This window comes from Typopeltis vanoorti, chromosome 14 (assembly GCF_054136105.1).
Source record: "Typopeltis vanoorti isolate ZY-2024b chromosome 14, IOZ_Tvanoo_1.0, whole genome shotgun sequence".
Lineage (NCBI taxonomy): Eukaryota > Metazoa > Arthropoda > Arachnida > Uropygi > Thelyphonidae > Typopeltis > Typopeltis vanoorti.
Window position 1 is genome coordinate 45616710 of NC_143562.1, and position 19522 is coordinate 45636231.

The 19522-nt window shown below is 35.2% G+C and overlaps 1 protein-coding gene across 1 annotated transcript in view; it reads right to left on the reverse strand.

Moving 5' to 3' along the window:
• Positions 1–1165: 1165 nt before the first annotated feature.
• Positions 1166–19522, reverse strand: part of LOC150099418 (short-chain dehydrogenase/reductase family 16C member 6-like) — a 68681-nt gene continuing 50324 nt past the window's right edge. The window contains exon 4 of the mRNA XM_090403595.1: positions 1166–3356. Within this exon, the coding sequence (XP_090259721.1) occupies positions 3272–3356 (85 nt within the window). The 3' untranslated portion in view covers positions 1166–3271. The remainder of the gene's footprint in view (positions 3357–19522) is intronic.

Below are 19522 nucleotides of genomic sequence, written 5' to 3' on the forward strand. Positions count from 1 at the left end.
GTCTGTATTAATAAAATTGTATTTTTATTATAAAACGACCAAATATGTATAATTTAAATCATTACAATTCTTATTTTTGCTTTTAAGATAATGGATTTTTTACAGTCCTGTTTATAGTTGTTCTTAGTGAGGAACATTCCGTGGGTCGAATATATACCTTCCATATGTTTGGGATTTTTACTGTAAAAAATCCAGTATCTTAAAAGCAAAAATAAGAATTGTAATACTAAAAATAGGACATCATTGTTTCTGAAAGAATGTTTATTCCTGTCATCGTAAATAGAATTTAGCTTGATGTAATTTTTTTTTTCTTACTAGAGGTCATGCCAGTAGAATAACATGTGATCAAATCATTGTTTCTTTAGCTTACAGTTAATAATGTAATTCAGCTTGTCTTGTATATTGATGTATGCTCCAGATGATGATCTTGATGTGAAGATCGAAACGTCGGGAAAATAAAAGTTTTTTTTAACACGGCTGTAAATTCTATAAAATTTTTAAAATGAACTAGGATTTCTCTTTTGCTCAAGACATTACTTCACACCCCTAAACAACTGCTAACCTTATACAGATCACAAATCTACCCAGCTATTGAATACTGCTCTCACATATGGGGGGGGGGGGGGTAGGGTCCCTAAAAGCTCCCTCAAAAAGCTTGACTCAATACAGAGGAGAGCAATTAGACTTATTAATGACCCCCTCTCTTACCAACTCACTTTCCCCCCCCCCCCATTTTCGCAAAGACGTTTAGTTTCTGTAATATGTGTATTCTACAAACATTTCCATGGCAAATGTTCATCTGAAATAGCATCAATAATTCCCCCACTTAGTACTAAGCTCATTGGAACACGTGCAGCTGTGCTCAAGAACCCTCCATAGTGCACCTTGAAACCCATAGAACAAGTTTCTTTTTCTCCTCCTCCATCCCTGCAACTGATGTATTGTGGAACAATCTCTCTCCTGTTGTGTTTCCCAAGGAATACAATATACAGTCTTTTAAATCAAATGTAAACAAGCTCCTCCTTCTTTCCCAATCCACTACCAACATAGGGTACTAATGTACTATAGGTTGATCAACCAACCTCTTGTGTATGAGCTCAACATTAATTAAAAAAAAAAATCTCTGAAGAGAGACAAAAGCTGCCATATATAACAAAATACTAAGTTCTTCACAAACAATTATTTATTATTTAAAACTAATCACAATCATTTTTAAACAAAAAAGATAAGGCACAAACACAAAGATTTAACATTTAATGAAAAATAAAATGAATTTGCAACAGCAACTTGCAGTCAATTATCACTACAGGAAACAACATTTCAGTTATCATAAAACAAATGCCCAAATATGTTCAGTCAAACCCTCACATAGTAACAATGCTCTTTTAAAGAAAATTCAAACTTTTCATTATAACCAATTATTACTTTGGCCCCCTTATGAGTGTTGCGAAAATCAACTTTATTAGATTAATGAGAAATAAAATAAATTTAATCAAAGTTTTAAAATAATTAATTTTCTTTGCAAACAAATACTTAAAAAATTAAAAAACATACAGTATCAGTAATGAAACTTCCAACAGGCTGTACAATAATACATTAGCAATTACTAATTAAAACTTTAAATCATAATAAAATATTTTGAAGATTATATTATGCAATTTACTGCATGTGAAACAAAATCTCTTATTAATTTATATCTTTTTTTTTTTTTTTAAATTCTACATGTGTACTTTAATAGTATCGCTTTTATTGCAAATACATTAATAAAGAAAAAAAAAGTACAGGAATCAATTTTATTTCTGGCAAAGGTAACTGCATCTCATATATACTAAGGAATATATAGGTATTTAAATATATAGCTATTTAAATTCAAATTTAAATATATAAATTATATATACAAATCTATTCAAATTTAAAAAAGGTCAATTCTGATCTTCCTGAAAGAAGATCTGAATGGGCTTGATGTAAATAACTGGTGATGTAAACAAATGTGTAGAATTATGGCTGGAGAAACTAAGGCTATGAGGGCAGTGTATTATGTCTCTTAATTGCTTAACTGGGATAAAATTCTATCACCTGCATATACGGCTATCTACATGTAGGCAGATGAGAAAGAATATCAGTTCAATGTAGCTAGAGTACAGTTTCCACTTCTAATTCAGAGATGAATTAAGTGGGCCTATACTGCAACAAGGTATGATAAGATGAATAAGAGATTTGGGGATGACTATCACTAGGACAATGAAGTTTAAAGGGCACAGTGCAAAAGTGATAAAAACATCACAGAGGACTGCTGCTATAGTTAGGACACTGACAATATACAAATTATGAGGGTAGATTGAGGGAGCATAAATTGCAGAGTTTGGAATATCTGAAAAGAGGAGACATAATTGAGAGGGAAACGTTATTGAGAACCATAACAGGCAGAAGGCACAATTTTTTTTTTCTTTTCAAAAGGATAGAAGAAATAAGAAACTCCATAAACTTTATCCCGCTAGAAACTACATAAAGGTTAAGTAATGTCCTATTTCTGATTGAGAATTTCTTTCAGGATAGAACTGATGCTATGGGGGTTTTGGACAGGACTTGTTCAGCAGTTGTTATAGTGAGCAAGTTATTAATAACGGTGTATGTGATCATAATAATAAGTAGGAACTCATTGTGACTGAGTGTTATCAAGTCATCATATCTATTATAAATACAACCAATACAGACTGTACTTTTTTAAGACTAGAACAATAACTGATTTAGAGAAAAAATAATAATAAAACAACTAACTGATATAGAAATATACAGTAGAGAATAAACATTTAAAAATATATTTTTTAGTGGTGTTATCAGCAAATATACCATTTCTATAAAACAACATATTTCCAAAAATTCCATAAGAAATCTAGATCCAAATGCCCACCAATGTATTTATTGATTTATTTGTGATAAACTAACAAATGATAAAATTATCATTATATCAAACTTATATTACATTCTTTCTCTTGCTGAAATATTCACATTCCTAATAATTTGCTGAAATGAAAATCTTAAAATACTATACATTCATTTTAAAAATATCTTTATTAAAACTCAGCGGTACATTTATGAAATAAGTCATTTTTTCATATAATAATTAAGACTAGAATAACCTGACATGTGCAATAAATATACAGATTCAAAAACATTAGTTTTTGTATTATATAGATTTATTACAGCAGTGATAGTGAAATGAACAGGTTTTCTTAATAAAACTTTATAAATTCCTTTTGCATTATGCTTTTCATTTGCGCCCCTGAAATGTATTCATGGATGTAGTTATCTTCAGTGCTGACATTGATTTTGCAAAGGCAGATGGAGGAATCATCCTAAAAAAAAAAAAAAAAGAGAAAAGAAAAATCAGCAAACCGTGCTTAGAGATAGCAGAGCTTTGTTTAATTGCATTGTTCAAAAATATATACATCAAATATCAACATAAGGAAAGCTCAGCTATTAGCATTTGTTTAATGCAAGAAACAAAAATTACACATTATTATTTTTCATTTTTTCTTCCTTTCATCATTCTTCAATTCTGGTAGTCAACTTTTAAACTTAAGTACAGGCTTCATATGACTTGTAAAGTGTTACATTTACCCAACATATAAGTTTTGAACAACTTTTCTCTTGCTACCAATATATATAATTTTTCTAGATCGACAAAACTTAAATACAGATTCTTGTTTTCTTCTAATGATTGTTCATTGTAAATTCAAAATCTGGTCCTGACAAATTCCTCTTTTGTCTGAACACTGCTTGCAGTTTCTCTTCTACAATTTTTATCTTCTCAAGTATACTTGCATAGGGAGGTGCTTAAGGGTCAAAGCTGTATAACTGAGAGGAGACCTCCACATAGCCTTTAAAGGAAGGCGGAGAACCGACCAGGGCTTCTAACCTAATGTCCAATCCTCACCTTCTCATGGTGCGCCCTGTTGGGTATCTACTTGGATACTGAACGAACGAGGATGGGCTGGCAATTTGGGATTTAGCCGACCAAATTGTATTCTTATTGGTTAAACCAAAATAAAAAATGATGGTACAACGTGACAAAATTTCATGCGGGCTGGGGCGTCGCCCGGTTAAACAAGTTAAAGCAATGGGAACCAGGACGAACAATGAAAATACAGCTACTGGAACAAATCTGAAAACAAACCCCAACTCAACATCACCAGAGTTAAAGATCGGTACTATCAACGTAGAAAGCCAGAATGGCAAAGAAATGGAGCTAGCTGAGGAATTAGATAAGTACCAGATTGACATAATAGGGGTGCCTGAAACAAAAAAGACCAAAACTGGTGAGATCTTTCTGAGCAATAAATACAAAATGTTATATTCAGGCAATGACAATATAGGAAAAGAAGTAGTAGCCATAGTATTCAACACAAAATACGAGGCTAATCTTCTTGAATGGCTGTCAGTCTCAAGTAGAGTAATGCGGACAAATATGAGAATGGAGAACTGGACAATGAGACTTATTTGTGCCTATGGTCCCACAGAAGGTTCCACTAAGGTAGAAGTGGAGGAATTTTTTGAAGCTTTAGAAAAAGCAACTGACACAATGAAAAATTGGTCCTTGTTGGGGATCTAAATAGCAGAGTAGGCAATGATTATGAGACACAGAAATGTTTGGGGAAAATTTGGAGAAAAGAGCAAAGCTAATAATAATAGCAAATATCTGTTGGATTTCTGCTCAGGACATGGACTGGTTATTACTAAGACCATGTTCCAACATAAAAATGTGCACAAATTCACATCGAGAGAAGAGGCTAGGAATAAGAAAAGTCTCATTGACTATGTTATTGTTGATAGTGATGTTTTCTCCCTGGTGCATGAAGTATGGTGAAGTATGGTGGTGTGAGAGTCTTACAGTGGCTGCACTGCATAGTTCAGAGTGTACAGAGGATTTGAACTTGGAAGTGATTACTATCTAGTCTTGAGCAAGATAAAATTGAATTTCATATTGAAAAGAATAACATGTAAGAAAGTTTTAAAGTGAATAAAAGTTAAGCAGCTCTCAGATGTGAACTGTAGACTAAAATACACAAAGATTATTGAAGAAAAAATGAAAGAGTTTGAGAACATGAACAAAACCTTGGAGACTCAGTGGCAAACTCTGAAGAAAACATTGATTGATTCTGCCAGAGAGGCATGTGGTGAGGTTATCTGTAAGGATAAAAAAAATCAGAACTCCCTGGCGGACACAGGAAGTTAAAGAGGCAGTGAAGGAAAAGAAAAAAGCATATCAAAAGTTCCTGTCAAATAAGTCAGCTTGTGCTCTTAGACAATATAGAGACAAATGCAAGAATGCTAAACACTGTGTAAAACTAGCTAAACAAAAGTCATGGGAGGACTTTGGCAAGAATGTAGAAAATAAATATCAAGAAGGTGGCAAAATATTCTGGAGGTTGTTGAAGAAGCTTAGGAATGGAGGAAAGAGTGCTCTAAAAGGAGTTAGAGATGATAAAGGTGACATGAAAATGGGAGAAAAAGATATCCTTGAAGTATGGAGTAATTACTTTGAAAAACTTCTAAATGAAACAACCAGTGATGACAGCATAGTGGTAAAAAACAGAGACCAGGCATGCATGCAGACAGGAATACATATCCATACTTGAAGTAGAAAAAGCCATCAAAGGCTTGAAATGTGGAAAGGCAGCAGGAGCAGATGATATTCGACCAGAAATGCTGAAGTATGGTGGTGTGAGAGTCTTACAGTGGCTGCACTGCATAGTTCAGAAGGCCTGGACAGAGGGACAAATTCCCGATGAGTGGAGTAGAGCTCTCATAGTACCCATATATAAAAAGGGAAATAAAACTGAATGTGAGAATTACAGAGGTATTTCCTTACTGAGTGTTCGCGGCAAGATCTATGCAAGTATACTTGAGAAACGGTTGAGAAGAATTGTGGAAGAAAAGCTTGGTGAAGAACAAGCTGGATTCAGGTCAAATAGAGGCTGTCAGTATCAGATCTTCGCTTTACAACAAATAGTCGAGAAAGCATGGAAATATAACAAAGATCTGTATTTAAATTTTGTCGATTTGCAAAAGGCATATGACAAGGTGCCAAGAGAGAAGCTATTCAATACGCTGTAGTTATATGGTGTCAATGGGGCATTATATCAAGCAATACTTAGTCTTTATTTGAGTTGTAAGTCAGCAGTTAGAATTGAAGGAAGTACAGGAAGATGGTTTAATGTTAAATCTGGTGTGAGACAAGGAATGTACATTATCCCCTCTGTTATTCATTATCTATATGGATCACATTATGAAGGAAAGTGGTATTAAACATGATATCAAAACTGGAGATGTTAATGTCAGCTCTTTGCTTTATGTGGATGATGTTATACTTCTAAATAAATCCGCTACAAGTCTGCAAGATTCTCTGACTAAATTGAATAGCTGTTGTAATAGATATGGTATGAAGGTGAGCAATAAAAAGACAAAGACAATGAAAATAGGCAGAATCATTGAAAATGTCAACTGTGTTGTGAATGGAGAACCTGTGGAACAAGTAAAACATTTCAGCTATTTAGGCACGATTTTTACTGAAGATGGTAAATTAAATATAGAAATAGATAACAGAATCAGCAAAGCTGGTATGGTGGGAAGTCAATCGAATAAATTCATATGGAATAAGAGAGAAATTAGTCGGAACACTAAATTAGCTGTTTACAAGACAGTGTTCAAACCAGTTTTAACTTATGGGAGAGCTTGGTCAGAAGTAAAACACGAGACCACAGATATGAGAGTCCTGAGAAAGATTATAGGCGTGAACAGATGGCATCAATGGCAATATCATATTAAAAACGAGGATATTAGGAAAGAACTTGACATTGTGAGCATCCAGGAATGTGTTAGCAGAGCTAATCTCAGGTGGTATGGTCACTTAAACAGAATGGGCGAGGAAAGATTAGCAAAACAAGTGTTCTCTGCCAGGTTGGCAGGAAAACGACCCAGAGGAAGAACAAGATATAGGTGGATTGATACGGTACAAAGTGCCATAGACGACAGAAATATAAGATCTGATAATGTTGGAGTCTTGACAAGTAACAGACTGATTTGGAGGTAAATTGTAGATACTAAATTAATAATGATGTAATTTTTTTCATGTAATACTATCATATCCTGTACACTCCTTGAGGGTACATAGCAGGAATTTGATGATGATGTATACTTGCATAAATATACCTGGAATACTCAGGTATTCTCACATTGCAAATGGTTAATGATAAAACCAAATGGTTTTATTCCCATTTGGTTTTATCAGAACTGAACCTTCTCTACACTACATAATTATCTACTTCACTGGTTAAATTCATGACTTATTTTTCACGGTATTAACAACACCACACACACTTTTATCACAAAGATGTTTTATTAACGCTTATATTTCGCTGATTTTCAACTCAGCATCATCAGAGCACAACACACTTGTATATGCGACAGTGAGTGAATGAAAGAATATAATTGCAAAAGACAAAAGATCTAAAGTCCTATTTTTGGCGCCTTCTAACTCGGGGAAAAAAAAAAAAGCAGCTATCCAGGAGTTTTTATAAGGATAAGAGTCTCCCAAATTTTGGCCAAATTAATGCAACCATATTTGTTAAGGTTGGGAGAATTCTTCAAAGCTATTGCTGACCACCAAAAAATAATCTTTCAGATCTATAACGACTCCTAAATAGCACATTCGTTTTCCTCCATCTAATCCTGTGTGAAGGAGTGTCTAAAGCATGGTCTGCCAGTCCCAACTTGCCATCGTAATAGTAGCGAACGTATTTTCATGTTCTTCCAGGTGGATGTTCACTGATCTTCCTGTTTGCCCATAATAGGCCAAGTCACAGTCACAAGGAACTTCATACACTCCTGGGTGTGCTAAAGGGTGAAGTTTATCCTTAAGCCAGCAGGATCAGATTTGCCACCTTGACATGAGGTTTGAAAGTGGTGTGAAGGCCATGTTTCAACAATACTTTGGCTATCTTTTCTGATGTACCTCTGATATAGGGAATAGAAATGGTCATGTTGTATTCTTGTGTATTAGGGGAGAGCAGAGTAATGGGCCTATGTAGTATTTTATCTATTTTTTAAGATCTCCGAAAGACAGTTATGCCTTCCTCAAATACGCTGGTTCTATAACATCCCCTGTTCATGTGGATTAAATTACATGGTCAGACCTCAAGAAGTTTGGAAATAAGAAAAAGGGAACACATTGAAGATGTAAACAACAACAGAGAAGACCATCGAATGGGACAAAAGCTCCATGCCCTATTTAGAAGAAGATTTCTGCTTCCGAAACATAAAAGAAGCTATAGCGGTCATCCGTTTTAAACACAACCTCAATAGAAATCAAGGTTTAATTCTAGCTGATATTTGGAAGACCCTCATAAGATCATTAAGCACGCCAGAGTTAAATTTCACTGCTAATTACAGAACACTGCATAACAACAGTTGATATCATACAAGCTCCATGTGTTTGATGTATGTGTTCTTCTGTATTTGTAAAAAAATACAATTGTATTCGGTTCATTCCTTCATGAACAGTTTAAGTTGTTTTTTATCTCTTTTATACATCCTGACGAAGCCAGACAGCTAAGTTGGTGAAACTTGTTGGTGTTTTTACTTAGTATCAATTATTAAAATCCTTCGACCAATATTCAACCCAGTTTATGTTAATTTCTTGCGACACCAGATTTAACGCTAAACCATCTTCCTGTAATTCCTTCAATTTTAACTGCTAACTTAAAATTCAAATAAAGACTAAGTATTGTTTGATATAATTTTTTGATATAATGCTCTTTTGACACCATACAACTGTAGTGTTTTGTATCGCTTTTCTCTTGGCACATTGTCATATGCCTTATACAGATCTACAAAACTTAGATACGGATCTTTTTTTATATTCCCATGATTTCTCGACTATTTGTTTCAAAGTGAAAATCTGATTCTGGCAGCCTTTATTTGGCCTGAATCCAGCTTGTTTTTCACCAAGCTTCACTTCCACAATCCTTCTCAACCATTTCTCAAGTATACTTTCATAAATCTTACCAGGAACACCCAGTAGGGAAATACCTCTGTAATTCTCACATTCGGTTTTATTTCCCTTTTTAAATATGGGTACTATAAGAGCTCTGCTCAAATAATCCGGAATTTGTCCCTCTGTCTGGGCCTTCTTAACTATGCAGTGCAGCGACTGTAAGATGTTTATACCTCCATACTTGAGCATTTCTAGTCGAATATCATCTACTCTAGCCGCCTTTCCACATTTCAGGCCTTTGATGGTATTTTCTACTTCAAGTATGGGTATGTATTCCTGATTGCATTGAAGTTTTTTATACCACCATGCTATTACTGATTGTTTCATTTAGCAATTTTTCAAAGTAATTACTCCATACACCAAGGATATCTTCACCAGTTTTCATGTCACCCTTATCATCTCTAGTTCCTTTTACAGCACTTGTATTTTTTGATGAAAAGCATTAATTTTGGTTAAAAAGTCCAAAATAGCTGTTTTTATGTCCCTCCAAATTATGAAGACATTGTCTACATACCTCCACCACACAAAAGGTTTTGGGTCTAAATGTCTTCATAATTTGGAGGGATACAAAAACAGCTCTTTTGAACTTTTTAACCAAAATTAATTCTTTTCATCAAAATATACAATTCACTTTGGAACTGGAAAAAGATAATCAACTACCATTTTTGGATACCCTAATCAAGAAACTAGTAGATGATCAAATTAACAGTCTACTGCAAACCAACACACTGGACACTACATTCATTTCAAATCAACTCACCATATTTCCCAGAAGCTCAGCATAATACATATGCTCAAAAATAGAGCTACGAACATCATCTCACAAGAAAAAGAACTCTATGATGAAATCACTCATATATCAGAGACATTAATAAAAAATGGCTATCCAAAGAATCTAATCAACAAGATTCTTCATAGAAACCCCCTACAACAACAACAACCTGCCATCACTCAATACAGTTCATCCATAGTTATCCCTTATGCAGGTACAGCATCCGAGAAGATCGCAAAACTTTTTAAACCTTTCAACATCAGAGTTATGTTCAAACTGGTCAAGACTGTCCATCACGTTTTAAGATTGCCAAAAGACATTAATCCTTTTTTCAAAGACACTGCAGTGTACAACATCCCATGTGCTTGTCTGCCCTAAATTATATAGGACAGACGTCAAGAAGCCTCGAAATCCGAAAAAAAAAAGAACATATTGGAGATGTTAATAACAACAGAACAGACAACTCAGGTCTAGCCCATCATATTGTGATTACTAACCATACCATTCATTGGGATAGCAGCTCCATTCCTTACCTAGAAGAAGATTTCCATTGTAGAAATTTCAAAGAAGCCATTGTAGTCCTCTGTTTTGGAGAAAATCTTAATAGAAACCAGGGAATGATAATAGCTGACATATGGAAAACCTTAATAAGATCACTGTCACTCAGTCTGCCAGAATTTAATTTCGCTCAAAACTACAGAATGTGCTCTCAAAAAGTGACTAACACAACATGCTCCATGCGTATAATGTTTCACGTTGTGTTTTAATGTTTAATTTATACGATAGTGTTACTCCATTTTCTCTGTACTAGCCACTTTGAGTTTTTTCTCTCTTACCGTTATAAGCCCTGAAGAAGCCAGACAGCCCCGTCGGCAAAACCTGTTTAACTGATGTTTATAAATCACGATCAGTTAAAGATCAATATATATTTCATTGCACTTAATCCACTTTGATCTTGGGCTTTCTCTGAGACTTTTTCCTGTCATCCTTGCATCAAACACATGTTTTGCTAAATTTTCCTCTCCCATTATGTTTAAGTGACCATATCACCTAAGATTAGCTCTGCTCACATACTTCCGATGCTAACAACATCAAATTACTTATTAATAACTTCATTTTTAATAATTCTACTATTGATGAAATCTGTTCACTCCTCTAATTTTTCTCAGAACTCATATATGCAGTCTCCAGTCTTTCATCAGCTGTATTACTTCTAACCCAGCTGACAAATTTAAAGTTTAGTGTTTTGTCAAAATTTCTCTCTTATTCCATATAAATTTATTCATCGACATCCTACCATACCAGCTTTGTTAATTCTGTTTTCTATTTTCATATTTGATTTGCCATCTTTGCTAAATAACTGAAATGTTGTACTTGCTGTATAGGTTTTCCCATTCGTGATGCAGCTGATGTTTTCAGTGTTTGTTCCTGCCTATTTTCATAGTTTTTTTTATTGCTGATTTTCATACCAAACATGTTACAATAGTTATTCAATTGAGTTAGGAAATCCTGCAGATTTGTACAGGATTTGTTTAGGAGTGCATCATCTGCACAAAGCAGAGAGCTAAGTTTGATATCTGTGATTCTGATAACAGGTTTAATACCACTTTCTTTCATAATGTGATCCATATATATGATGAATAAGAGTGGAGATGAATGCACCCCTTTTTTAATCCTGATTTTCCATCAGACTTCCTGTACTTCAATTCTAACTGCTGACTTAAAACTTAAACATAGACGCATTGTTTTATATAACGCTCTGAACACCTTTCCTCTTGATATTCTGTCATATATTTTTTTCAGATCTACTGAACTTATGTACAGATCATTATTATATTCTCATGATTTCTCAACTATTTGTTGTAAAGTAAAAAAATCTGATCATCCAGAGATCTTCTGTTTTACCTGAATGTAGTCCATTCTCCAAGTTTCTTTTCCACAATGTTTATCAGCTGTTTTTCAATTATGCTTGCATAAATCTTACCAGGTTCACTCAGTAGAGAAATACCTTTCGCATTTGGTTCTATTTCCCCTTTTTTAAAGATGGAAACTAAGAGAGGTCCTATTTCCAATTATCTGGAATTTGACCCTCTGACCAGGCCTTCTGAATTATGCAATGTAGCACTGCAAAACTTTTATACCTCGATAGTTGAGCATTTTTGGTTGAATATCATCTACTATGGCTATCTTTCCACATTTCAGGTTTTTGATGACTTTTTTAATTAAGGTATTGATATGTACTCCTGATTGTATTTCTCTCGAGTGTTTTCTGCCACTCTTCTGTTACCTATTTTTATAAGTTTTTTGTATTTTTTTATTTATTTTTTCCTAATCTGAAAACCCTGCTTTGAGATTAAACACGGAACTCTTTCCAAGCCTTTTCAGGCTCCTGTTAAGCAGGGTATAGTCTCACACCAAATGATGAAATTTATCTCCCATGTAAAGACAATCGCAAACATCTATTTTGCTTTTGACAGGATTTGAATACCTGGCCTGTTGGTTGAAGAGCAGGTTAGCAACCTTCAAAGGTAATTACTCTGGGCATCTAGAATATCTTCAGTTTTCATGTCACCTTTCTTACCCAAGTTTTTCCCATGACATTGGCAAGATTATTTACTTTTGCATTCTCTCAGAGCATATGCTGACTTGCTTGCTAAGAACTCTTGATACACTTTCTTCTTTTCTGTGACTGCTTTTTTAATTTCCTGTGGTGAAGTTTTCTTCTCCTTGTAGAAAACTGCACTGATTGAATCAGTCAATGTTTCTTGATTGTCTACCACTGAGTTTTCAAGGTCTGATTATTGTTTTCAAACCTCCTTTATGTTTCCTCCAATAATATTTTTATTACTTAAGCATATAGTTAACTTCTGAGAGGTGCTCAACTTGGATTCTTTTTAGAACTTTCTTACATATTTTTATTTTCAATTTGATATTCAATTTTATTCTGCTCAATACTTGAATGGTGATCATTTCCTATTTCAAATGTGCTATTTGTAAATTCTTGTCCTGAATCAGCATTAAGATATTGCTATCCACACTGGCAAAATCAATGAAACTTTTCTTATATCTTCTTTCCATATGAATTTGTCCACATCTTTATGTTGAAACTTAGTAATGACTAATCCATGTTCTGCAAAGAAATTCAGCAGGTATTTGTTATGAGCTTTTCTCCAAATTTTCCCAAAACATTTTGGTATGTCTAGTATTCTAATCATCATTGCCAGAATATTTCCTTTACAATGATCACATCTGTTTTTTCCTTCTGTGTTTCAGTAATGTTAATTATGTTAAAACATCAAATTCTTTTGTCAGCTTCATTTCATTTTTGTTTATACTTATGTTTGTGGTGTCTATCTTGAATTCTTCTGGCATTGAGTTATAGTTGATTCCAGTGGCTGACCTTTCACAGTTTGCCCTGGTTCCCTGATGAAAACAAGTGAGGGCCTTGTTTAACCGAATAACACCCCAACTTGCATGAAATTCCATCATGTACCATCATTTTGTTTTAGTTTAACCCAGTAAAGATTAAGATTTGGTCAGCTAAATTTAAAATTGCCAGCCCATCCTCATTCCTTCAGTATCTCAAGTAGATACTTACTGATGGGGGTGCACTATGAGAGAGTGAGGATTGGACATTAGGTCTCAGTTGTGTTCTCCACATTCCTTAAAAGGCTATATCGAGGTGTCCTTCTAGTTATCTAGCTTTGACTCTTAACAAATCCCAAGGCTAGCATATTATTATGTCTGTTAAGTGCATTTATTCTCTAGCTTTTTTTTTTTTTTTTTTTTTTTCAGGAGAAAAAAATCTTGCCACCTCTATGCGAGATTGGTCAACTTGCTGTCAGTTGTTTGTAAACTTAAGAGTACAATACATCAGAGTCAGAGTAATCTGCATTAAAATTATTACTAAAACAGACTAAGATATTATAATATGGTACAGACTAAGATATTATAATATGATAACTCCTCTTATTTAATAATAAGAGAATCACATATCACTAAAGAAGAGAAATTGCCAGTTAAACTTTTTTTTTTTTCATTGCAAATCATAATTTCTTTGATGGCATTATATTTTTTACTAGATTTGTTGCTTACACTCTTTGCTCCAGACGAGGACTTCGACAGAGGATCAGAACATTAAACATTAACTTTTGTTTTATTTCTGTAACTGTGTTCCTCCCCTTTTAAACCTTGAAACCTGCGAGCTCTTCACTGTTTGTCAATTAGAAAAAATAAATAGTGATTTGACAGCCTAGGACTGTGATAATAGACACATTACACTTGAAATTAAAGCATCTAGATTAAACTATTCTGCTTTCAAATCAACAGGTAATTTGACAGTTTAGGACTGTAATGTAATAGATATGTTAAGCTTGAAATTAAAGTATCTAGATTAAGTATTCTGCTCTCCAATCAACAGGCTGTGGGTTATGGTCCTGCCATGAACATGAATGTTTGTTATTTTCTTTGAGGTGGAGATGAATTTCATTGCCTAGTTTAAGACCATTGTCCTGTTTATTGGAAGCTTGAAAAAGTTCCATGTTTGTTCTCCAGAGCAGGGTTTCTGGATTATGTAAAAAAAAAAAAAAAAAAAAAAAAAAAAAAAAAAAAAAAAAACATATATATATATATATATATATATTATATATTTCGACCTTTCGTGGGTGGGAGTCACATAAAAAAATATAATAAAAAAAATAACTGTTTAGCATTTCTTAAAAGATGTAGAGACTAAATTTCTAGTTGGATTAACTTTAAAAAGGTGAAATAGAAACTTGGGAAAAAATTTATGCCAAATGATGACCACGACATATAGAAAACATTCAACAGAAATACAATCAAAAATATAGTCAACACTGAACATAAATAAAAAATTAAAAAAACTATCAGAAATAACATGATTTGTGGAAAGAAAGGCCTGGAGTACATGATATTTAACCAGTGATCTAACAGATAAACTTAGGTGTCGATGGTTATTCATGACTTATTTTTCACAGTATTAACAACACCACACACACACACACACACACACACTTTTATCACAAAGATGTTTTATTAACGCTTATATTTCGCTGATTTTCAACTCAGCATCATCAGAGCACAACACACTTGTATATGCGACAGTGAGTGAGTGAAACAATATAATTGCAAAAGACAAAAGATCTAAAGTCCTATTTTTGGCAACCTCTAACAAGGGAAAAAAAAAAAAAAAAAAAAGCAGCTATCCAGGAGTTTTTCTTAGGATAACCGTCTCACAAATTTTTGGCAAATTAATGCAACCATATTTGTTAAGGTTGGGAGAATTCTTCAAAGCTATTGCTGACCACCAAAAAATAATCTTTCAGATCTATAACGACTCCTAAATAGCACATTCGTTTTCCTCCATCTAATCCTGTGTGAAGGAGTGTCCAAAGCGTGGTCTGCCAGTCCCGACTTGCCATAGTAATAGTAGCGAACGTATCTTTCATGTTCTTCCAGGCGGATGTTCACTGATCTTCCTGTTTGCCCATAATAGGCCAAGTCACAGTCACAAGGAACTTCATACACTCCTGGGTGTGCTAAAGGGTGAAGTTTATTCTTAGGCAAGCGGATCAGAGTTGCCAGCTTGACATGAGGTTTGAAAGTGGTCCGAAGGACATGTTTCAACAACACTATGGATATCTTTTCTGATGTACCTCTGATACAGGGAGTAGAAATGGTCATGTATTCTTGTGTATTAGGGGAGGGCAGAGTAATGGGCCTAGGTAGTATTTTAGCTATTTTGTAGGGAATGTAGCCGTTGGCTAAGAACGTATGGTGCAGGTATTGGAGTTCAGTGGTCAGAGCTGTATCGTTAGAACAAATGGCTCTGGCTCTGTGTTAAGTGTTTTTAAAATGCCATACTGTTGGACTGGATGATGATGTGATTGTTTATGTAGGTATCTTCCTGTGTGTGTGTAGGCTTTCTGTAAATAGAAAAAGATAGTGATCCATCTGTTCTTTGTTACACAAACATTATTCAAGAAAAAATGAAAGAGTTGGAAACCAAGAACCAAACCTTGGAGATTCAGTGGCAGCCCTGAAGAAAACAGAAAAATGAGAACTCCATTATTATTATTACATCATACCTCCAGGGAGTCCAAAGACTCATCGAGGGAGGGCATCTACTCTACAACTCCTCGTCTCACTACTCCACCAACCTTCATCATCTACCACCAACGGCATCTATCGCCGACTATCACCACTAGTACTTTCACAGACAATCACAAACATCCATGCCCAAGGCAGGATTCGAACCCGCAGCCTTTTGGCTGGAGAGCGGATACTCTGACCACTCGCCAGGAACTGGCTAGTAAGTCATTTTATGTTCTTAAATAATAAAGAGAAAAATATAACAGAGCAAAGCACTGTATATAACTAGAAACAAAAGACTTTAAGAACTTAGAAAATATCAGGCAGCCACAAATATTCCGGAGGCTATTGAAAAAGCTTAGAAATGTTGGAAAGAGTACAATAAATGGAATCAAAGATGATAAATTAACATCTTCTTCTTCCTCGCATTACATCCCACTTGATGCAGAGTTTGCTATTTTACATGATGCTACTTTAAGCGATCCCAACCGGTTTGTTGCACAGTCTGATGTTGGAGGGGAAATGTATTTATGTCTGTAGATGTGTGTTCTTGTGGACAGTTTGCCTGTTTTGAGGGGTGAAAAACCCTCCATCTCTGTATGAGACTGATTAACTCACCTTTAGTTGAAAAAAAAAAACAGATAAAAGTTCCTCATATCAGGGACAGGAATCAAACCCAGATGTTTCCGAGTAAATGACTTTGTCTATATCGACTGAGTTACAGAAGCTCAGAGATGATAAATGTAACATGAAAACTGAAAATAAAAATATTCCAGATGTCTGGAGTAATTCCTTTGAAAGGTTGCTAAATGAAACAAGCAGTGACAGCATGGTATTAGAAAACACTCAAAAGGAATACAATCATCGTCATCGAATTCCTGACATGTACCGTCAAGGAAAGTACAGAATATGATAGTATTTCATGAAAAACTTACAGCACCACTAACTTCCTATCTACAATTTTCCTCCAAATTAATCTGTTACCTGTCAAGACTCCAACATTATCAGATCTTATATTTCTGTCTTCTAAGGCAGTTTTTACTGTATAAATCCACCTATATCTCAGTCTTCCTCTGGGTCTTTTTTCTGCGAATCTGGCAGAGAACACTTGTTTTGCTAATTTTTCCTATTCTGTTTACGTGACCATACTACCTGAGATTAGCTCTGCTAACAGTTTGCCTGTTGTTGTTATAGACCTGGTAATGTGGATGGTGGTGATAGTGAAATGTATAGTCAAATAAGCCAAGCAAATAAGAAAAGGGTGATCATTATGGGTGATTTTAATTATGGCAATATAGACTGGAATGAAGAGATAGCAACTGGAAGTAAAGAAAATGAGTTTCTTGAGTTTTTGAGGGATAACTACCTCAGACAGTATGTAACAGAGGGCACAAGAGGATTAAGGGTCTTGGATTTGGTCATCTCATCGGAGGATGTAATTATCAATGAGGTATCAAATCATCCACCAATTGGTGAAAGTGACCATGAGGTGATTACTTGGGTGGTTGCCAGCAGTGCAAGGACCCCTGTGAAAAAAGGGTATATGTGGAACTACAAGGGGGGTGATTATGAAGAGCTCAGGAGACAGCTTGCAGGTGTAGCATGGAATGAGGAGTTAGCTGAAAAAGAGATCAATGTAGCTTGGGGGATTTTCAAAAAATATTTAGTGGATGCAATGTCTAAATGTATACCATGGGTGAGAAGGTTAAATAAGGTAGGTGTGAGATGGATGAATAAAGAGATTAAGCATGCAATACAGAGAAAAAGGGCATTGTGGAGGCAACATAAGAGAAGTGGAAGTAACCAATTTCATGAGGTCTACAAAGACCAGGCAAGGAGGTTGACTTGGTTGGTGAGAGTAGCTAAAGAGAGGTATGAACAGCAGTTAGCTAATAAAGCTAAAAAGAATCCTAGGGAGTTCTTTCGATATGTAGCCAGCAAAAGAAAGAATGATTATGGAAGGATGACATTGATTGGAGGAAATGGTATAAAGACAGCTGTTGCAGAATGTGTGGTGGAGATACTTAATGAGCAGTTCATAAAGATCTTTCAATCTTGTGAATGTGACTTCATGGAGAGATTAAGAGCAGTTGATGATGGGGAGGAGAGACTGACTGTAAGTGAGCAAGAGGTGTTTGGGGAGTTGAGTAAACTAGATGTAAATAAGGCTGTGGGACTTGATAATATATCACCGCGTATTCTGAAGGAATGTGCCAGAGAGTTGACACCTGCCTTGACATATTTTTTTAATACGAGTCTTGCACTTGGTCAAGTCCCTAAAGAGTGGAATGAGGGCAAGATTGTGCCACTTCATAAAGGAGGTGATCGAACTCAAGCATCAAACTATAGGCCTATCTGTGTGTCAGATGTTGTGGTTAAGTTGTTGGAGAAGCTTGTGAGAACTAGGATCCAGAGTTGGGTTGACAACAATGGTATAATCTTTGATGGACAGCATGGATTTGCTAAAGGGAGGTCGTGTTTTAGTAATCTACTTACTTATTACAATAAAGTGACTGCTTCCTTGGACAGAGGAGAAGGATACACAGTAATATACTTGGATTTTGCAAAAGCTTTTGATAGAGTACCTCATGATAAGTTGACAGTCAAACTAGAGCAGATGGGGTTGGATATTAGATTAGTGCATTGGATTGGAGACTGGCTATCTGATAGGTATCAACAAGTTGTGTATGGGGGTGCGATATCCAGGAAAAGGAAAGTCACTAGTGGAGTGCCTCAGGGATCTGTTTTAGGGCCATTACTATTTAACTTGTATACTAATGATATTGGCGAAGATTTGGATGGAGACATTCAGTTGTTTGCAGATGATGCAAAGTTGGGACGAACCATAAAGAGTAGTGAAGATGTTGTGGCCTTGCAAGAAGACTTGAATAAATTGAGTGATTGGGCAAGCAAATGGGGATGTGAGTTCAATGTTGCAAAATGTAAGGTTTTAAAATTTGGAAAACAAAGATGGGATGCAGAATTTATGCTTGGTGAGAATATATTGTTGGAAGTAGAGGAAATAAGAGATCTGGGAGCGATAGTGGATAAGGATCTAAAATTTAGGGGACACATCGCCAAAATTGTGAAGACAACACAAAGACTTCTGGGAATGATGAGGAGGACACTGACGTGTAGAAGTAGGGAGATTCTTGTTCCATTGTATAAGGCTTTGATTAGGCCACACATGGACTATTGTGCCCAGATTTGGTCACCTGGTTTTCAGAAGGATGAAGAGATGTTGGAAAGGGTCCAAAGGCGACTGACTAAGGTAGTTTCTGACCTCTGGAATGTCGAGTATGAGGAAAGATTACAAAGATGTAATTTGCAGAGTCTAGTGGAGAGAAGGAATAGGGGAGATATGATAGAGACCTACAAGTTAGTAAGGGGTTGTTATAGGATCAATGGTGGAGAAGTTCTACAGATAATAGTGGGAGATCAGGGGAGAACCAGAGGTCATCCCTGGAAACTGTATAAAGAGGGTGTGAGTATGGGAGTGAGAGGCAGGTTTTTTTTGTGCAGAGTTGTGAATGATTGGAATGCCTTGCCTGAGAGTGTGGTGCTTGCAAGGAGTTTGAATGTGT